The 5,646-nt window shown below is 41.4% G+C and overlaps 1 protein-coding gene across 1 annotated transcript; it reads right to left on the bottom strand.

Moving 5' to 3' along the window:
• Positions 1-4,167: 4,167 nt before the first annotated feature.
• On the bottom strand, positions 4,168-5,183 carry LOC121526659 (lysophosphatidic acid receptor 6-like). The gene has a single exon (XM_041813334.1). The coding sequence runs from the start codon at positions 5,178-5,180 to the stop codon at positions 4,338-4,340; it is 843 nt and encodes a 280-aa protein (XP_041669268.1). The 5' UTR covers positions 5,181-5,183; the 3' UTR covers positions 4,168-4,337.
• Positions 5,184-5,646: the final 463 nt, after the last annotated feature.

The raw sequence follows: 5,646 nt of genomic DNA, 5'->3' as shown, positions 1-5,646 counted from the left end.
GTGTTCTATCAGGTTGAGGTCAGGACTCTGTGCAGGCCAGTCAAGTTCATCCACACCAAACTCTATCATCCATGTCTTTATGGACCTTGCTTTGTGCACTGGTGCACAGTCATGTTGGAACAGGAAGGGGCCATCCCCAAACTGTTCCCACAAGGTTGGGAGCATGGAATTGTCCGAAATCTCTTGGTATGCTGAAGCATTCAGAGTTCCTTTCACTGGAACTAAGGGGCCAAGCCCAGCTCCTGAAAAACAACCACTGTCATGGTTTGGGTTTAGTTGTGTTAATTTTTAGTTACTTGGGTTTCTGGTGCTCCTTATGTTTGTTTTTCTACCTCCTGTGTTCCCTTGTCTTTAGTTTCAAGTTGTGTCAGTTTCCCTCCATGTGTTCCACGTGCTCCTGTTCAGTGTTTCCTGTTTTATTTTGTAGTTTTCTTCTCCTCGTGTGTGTCCTCTGGCTTTCTTCCTGCCCTTGTGTTTTTCCCTCCACCCTGATTGCCTTCACCTGTGTCTTGTTCTCCCTCACCTGTGTCATTGGCCTCACCTGTCTCCCAGTGTCTAATCACCCCCTGTCTATTTAGTTTCTGGGTCTCCCTGTGTCTGTGTCAGTTCGTCTGCATATCCTGCCTGTGACTCCCCTGTGTGTAACCTCTTGTGATTTTCATCCAGTGTTCCCTCGTGTTCTTTTGGTGATCTTTAGGTTTAGTATTTTGGCCTTTTTGTGCATTTTGATTTTGTTAGCACCTTGTTGTAGTTTTTGCATTTTTAGTTAATTAAATAGTTTTTTGTGCCTTTGCATTTGAGTCCTTCCCTTTTGAGTTTTTACCAATCCTGACAACCACACACCTTAAACCCCCCTCCACCAAACTTTACACTTGACACAATGCAGTCAGACAAGTACTGTTCTCCTGGCGACCGCCAAACCCAGACTCGTCATTCAGATTGCCAGATGGAGAAGCGCAATTTGTCACTCCAGAGAATGCGTCTCCACTGCTTTAGAGTCCGGTGGCGGCGTGCTTTACACCACTGCATCCCACACTTTGTATTGCACTCGTTGATGTATGGCTTGGATGCAGCTGCTCGGCCATGGAAACCCATTCCATGAAGCTCTCTATGCACTCTTCTTGAGCTAATCTGAAGGCCACATGAAGTTTGGAGGTCTGCAGTGATTGACTCTTCAGAAAATTGTCGACGTCTGCCCACTATGCGCCTCAGCATCCACTGACTCCGCTCTGTCATTTTACGTGGCCTACCACTCCGTGGCTGAGTTGCTTTCATTCCCAATCTCTTCCACTTTGTTATAATACCACTGACAGTTGACTGTGGATTATTTAGGAGCGAGGAAATTTCACGACTGGACTTGTTGCACAGGTGGCATCCTATCACAGTAACACACTGGAATTCACTGAGCTCCTGAGAGCGAGCCATTCCTTCCCAAATGTTTGTAGAAACAGTCTGCATGCCTAGGTGCTTGATTTTATACACATGTGGCCATGGAAGTGATTGGAGCACCTGATTTCAATTATTTGGATGGGTGAGTGAATACTTTTGGCACTATAGTGTATATCTGCTTCCAGCACAAACCTGGAAGGGCTTTTTTAAGTGCATGCTTCCCTCATAGTGAGAAATTTATGAATGAAAACAAAACATGGGTTTTCTGTTGAGTAAATAGGCCTTATGAGGACCTGTTCTATTGAACAGAGTCCTCAGTATAAAAAAAAGCAGAGATGATCAGGCAGCGCTGGTCTTTGCTCAGCATGTTGTGATATTGTTTTGGTTGAGAGCCCCCTGGTGGCTGAATTTCAAACACGGTACATTTAGTGGGGATTGATCCTGCTAGTACTGAATCAAGGACTGTAGCCTCTGTTTACGGGTGCCTGCTTTATCAGCTGAGCAAAACCAGAGGCCACTGATACTACTTTTGGCTTTCATTTGGAGCTTTTTGCAAAATCTAATTGGGTTTCATGTGTTTTTCACTGAGGAGAGGCTTCCATCCAGCCACACTGCCATGAAGCCCAGATCAGTGTAGGACTGCAGAAGTACTAATAATAATAATACATTTTATTTCTCAACAGTAATGACTGTCCTTCTGGAACTATGTCCCACCTCTACGCAGGATTTCTGGTGCTTAGTCAGAGTGACCATCATGTTCTCTTACTATGGCCATTCTCCTCCGCCTGCTCAATTTGGCTGGGTGACCAACTCTTGGTAGAGTCCTGGTTGTGCTTTTTCCATTTGAGAATCATGGAGGCCACTGTGTCCTTTAAACTTATGGCCTGATTTTTGCTCATATATGCATTGTCAGTTGTTACGACTCCTCGAGAGACCTGTCCAAATCACGTCCGATTAATTTAATTTATGACATGTTGACTGACTCTAATCGATGTACCGAAACATCTCAAAAGATCCAGAGAAATGGGAGCTACATTTCAAGTGGTTTTGCAAGGGGTCTGAACACTTACAGTCATGGACGAAAGTATTGGCACCCCTGGAATTTTTCCAGAAAATACACCATTTCTACCAGAAATTGTTGCAATTACAAATGTTTTGGTATACATGTGTTTATTGCCTTTATGTGCATTGGAACAACACAAAAAAATCCAAAGAAAAAAGACAAAATTGACACAATTTTACACAAAACTCAAAAAATGGGCCAGACAAAATTGTTGGCACCCTCAACTTAATATTTGGTTGCACACCCTTGGAAAAAAAAAATTACTGAAACCAATCACTTCCTATAACCATCAACAAGCTTCCTACACCTCTTAATAGGAATTTTGGACCACTCTTCTTTTGCAAACTGCTCCAGGTCTCTCAGATTTGAAGGGTGCTTCTTGCAACAGCAATTTTGAGATCTCTCCATAGGTGTTCAATGGGATTTAGACCAGACTCATTACTGGCCACTTCAGAACTCTCCAGCTTTGTCTCCAACCATTTCTTGGTGCTTTTTGTGGTATGTTTGGGGTCATTGTCCTGCTGGAACACCCATGACCTCTGACCCAGACCCAGCTTTCTGACACTAGGCCTTACATTGCAGCCCAAAATTTTTTTGATAGTCTCCAGATTTCATGATTCCTTGCACACAGTCAAGGCACCCAGTGCAAGAGAGGTAGCAAAATAACCCCAAAACATCCTTGAACCTCCATCATGTTTGACTGTACTGTGTTCTTTTCTTTGTAGGCCTCGTTCTGTTTTCTGTAAACAGTAGAATGACGTGCTTTTCCAAAAAGCTCTACCTGAGTCTGCAGGACAGTCTGAATTTGTGTGGAAGTTGACTGAGGATTTTTATCCACCATTCCAACTATCATGCGTTGCATTCTTTTGTCCATTTTTCTCTTCTGGCCACGTCCGGGATTAGCCACAGCTCCATGGTTATAAACTTCTTGATTATATTACACACATTGGACAAAGGAATTTTAGGATCTCTGGAGATGGTCTTGAAACCTTGAGATTGTTCACATTTTTCCAAAATTTTGCTTCTTAAGTCCTCAGACAATTCTGGGCTCTTCTTTCTCTTCATGCTTGATGGGACACACACAGGCACACAACACAAAATTAACTTTTATACATTCTAACTGGCTTCAGGTGTGATTTCTAGATTGCCAGCACCTGTTTCTGCCACAGGTGAGCTTAAATGAGCATCACATGCTTGAAATAAAATGATTTACCCACAATTTTAAAATGGTGTGAATAGTTTTGTCTTTGAGTTTTGTGTAAATTATGTCAATTGTGTCTTTTTTCCTTCTGATTTTTTGTGTTGCTCCAATGCACATAAAGGCAATAAACACATGTATACCAAAACATTTGTAATTGCAACAATTTCTGGTAGAAATGATGTATTTTCTGGAAAAATTCCAGGGATGCCAATACTTACATCCATGACTGTATGTCAATGTGATATTTCATTTTTATATTTTTATGAATTTACAAAAAATTCTAAAATTCTGTTTTCATTTTGTCATGATTGGTTACTGAGTGTAGACTAATGAGAATAAAAATGATTTTTTTCAACTGTAGCATCTGACTGCAAAAAAGTTTTTGGAACAATTTTTTAATCAGATATTGATAGGATGTACAACAGTATTTTGTAACAAAAAGACAAGCAATATACAATTAAAAACAATAAATCACACAGCATATGTAGAATGTACTTGAGAACATTTATGCAGCTTTTAATAGGAACATATTTGCCTGGCCTCATGTTAAATCTTTACATTTAAGGACATTTATGAGAGGATAGGTTTTTGATCTAAATGAGCATCACACATAACTGCAAAAATTCATTGTTACATTACAGACATGATGCCAACACATAAATCTAATATGTCCTTTGACTTCTGTTATCCAGGAAGATCTGCATTGTCTTGTTTCTTCCAGAAAGCATCAAAGGAAAAGTAATACAGCAGAGGATCCAGGCAGCAGTTCACACTAGCAAGACATATGAAAGGTTTTATCTCTTCACTTGTTGTTTTTACAAGTAAACCCCCATACAGAGGTAAGAAACATACGATGAACATCACCAGGCTCATAACAAAGATCAGCATGACGTTCACCTTGTTGTTGATCCTTGTAGAGTCATTCAGGCGTCTGTTTAGAGTCCAGGACACCAGAGCAGTGCACACAATGTTGACTGCCAGCATGCTGAGCATGAGAGCCAGCTGAAGATAAGTCGTTATTGATTTAGAATTTCCATCATTTTTGAAACAGGAAGATTGATTTGTATTGTTTAAAGAGATGAAGTAGTTAACGCTATTCTCAACACTTGTCGCAATCACAAACAGCCAAATGAGCGCTGCAGCTTTCCAGGCGTTAGACGAGGTCCGAAGGTGCCGTGATCTCAGAGGATAAACCACAGCCAGCAGACGGTCCACGCTGATGATGGTGATGAATAAAGCGCTGGAGCGAATGTTTTTCCAAAACAGCAATAAAACCAAGAAGCAGGCCAAAGTGCTCAGTGGCCAGGTTCCCGTGGCGTAAAAGTAGACCCTCAAGGGTAAAGATATAGCAAGCAGCAGGTCTGAGATTGCCAGGTTGACCATGTAGACAGCACTGGGGGATTTGAGACTGTGGTGTCTCAGCAGAATCCACAGTGACACAGCATTGAGAGGCAGACCCACAGCCAAAATACAGCCAAAGAACGCAGCATAAGCCGGCTCTGGTCCCTCTTCCAGTGTGGCGTTCATGTCTCGACACAATGAGAACAGCAGTGTTTCTGTGCACTGAAATAAATGTGGCAATAAAACACATCATGTGTGGTTTCCTCTTCCTGAACTTTATAAGTCTGAGGTTAAAGAAGGACAGATAGAGGTGATAGATTATAAGACAGGAAACTCACACCGCCTTAGTTCCCTTGGCCTAGAAATTCTTGTCACTGTGACATTCATGAGCTTTCCACCAGTTCAAGCATTGCAAAACTTTGAAATTGTTACAAGACAAATTATATTTTTGTTTTGTGGCAATAGTTGAAATTTGAATTGATTGTTGATCATTGAATTATGCTTCTTCACTTGAATATACAATGCAGATGAGCTTCAACCATAGACGACTGTATTTAAAACATGGACATTTCCTTAATGCTGTTATCTTTGGGTTTGAACTCAATAATGGCACATAGCATGTTGAAGACACTTCCTCAACCTAGTCACAAGC

This window comes from Cheilinus undulatus, linkage group 2, assembly GCF_018320785.1.
Source record: "Cheilinus undulatus linkage group 2, ASM1832078v1, whole genome shotgun sequence".
Lineage (NCBI taxonomy): Eukaryota > Metazoa > Chordata > Actinopteri > Labriformes > Labridae > Cheilinus > Cheilinus undulatus.
This window is presented reverse-complemented; position numbering and strand designations above follow the sequence as displayed.

Bases quoted from the DNA above. Each gene is read 5' to 3' on its own strand.
- LOC121526659 (XM_041813334.1), bottom strand. From the start codon at position 5,180: ATGAACGCCACACTGGAAGAGGGACCAGAGCCGGCTTATGCTGCGTTC.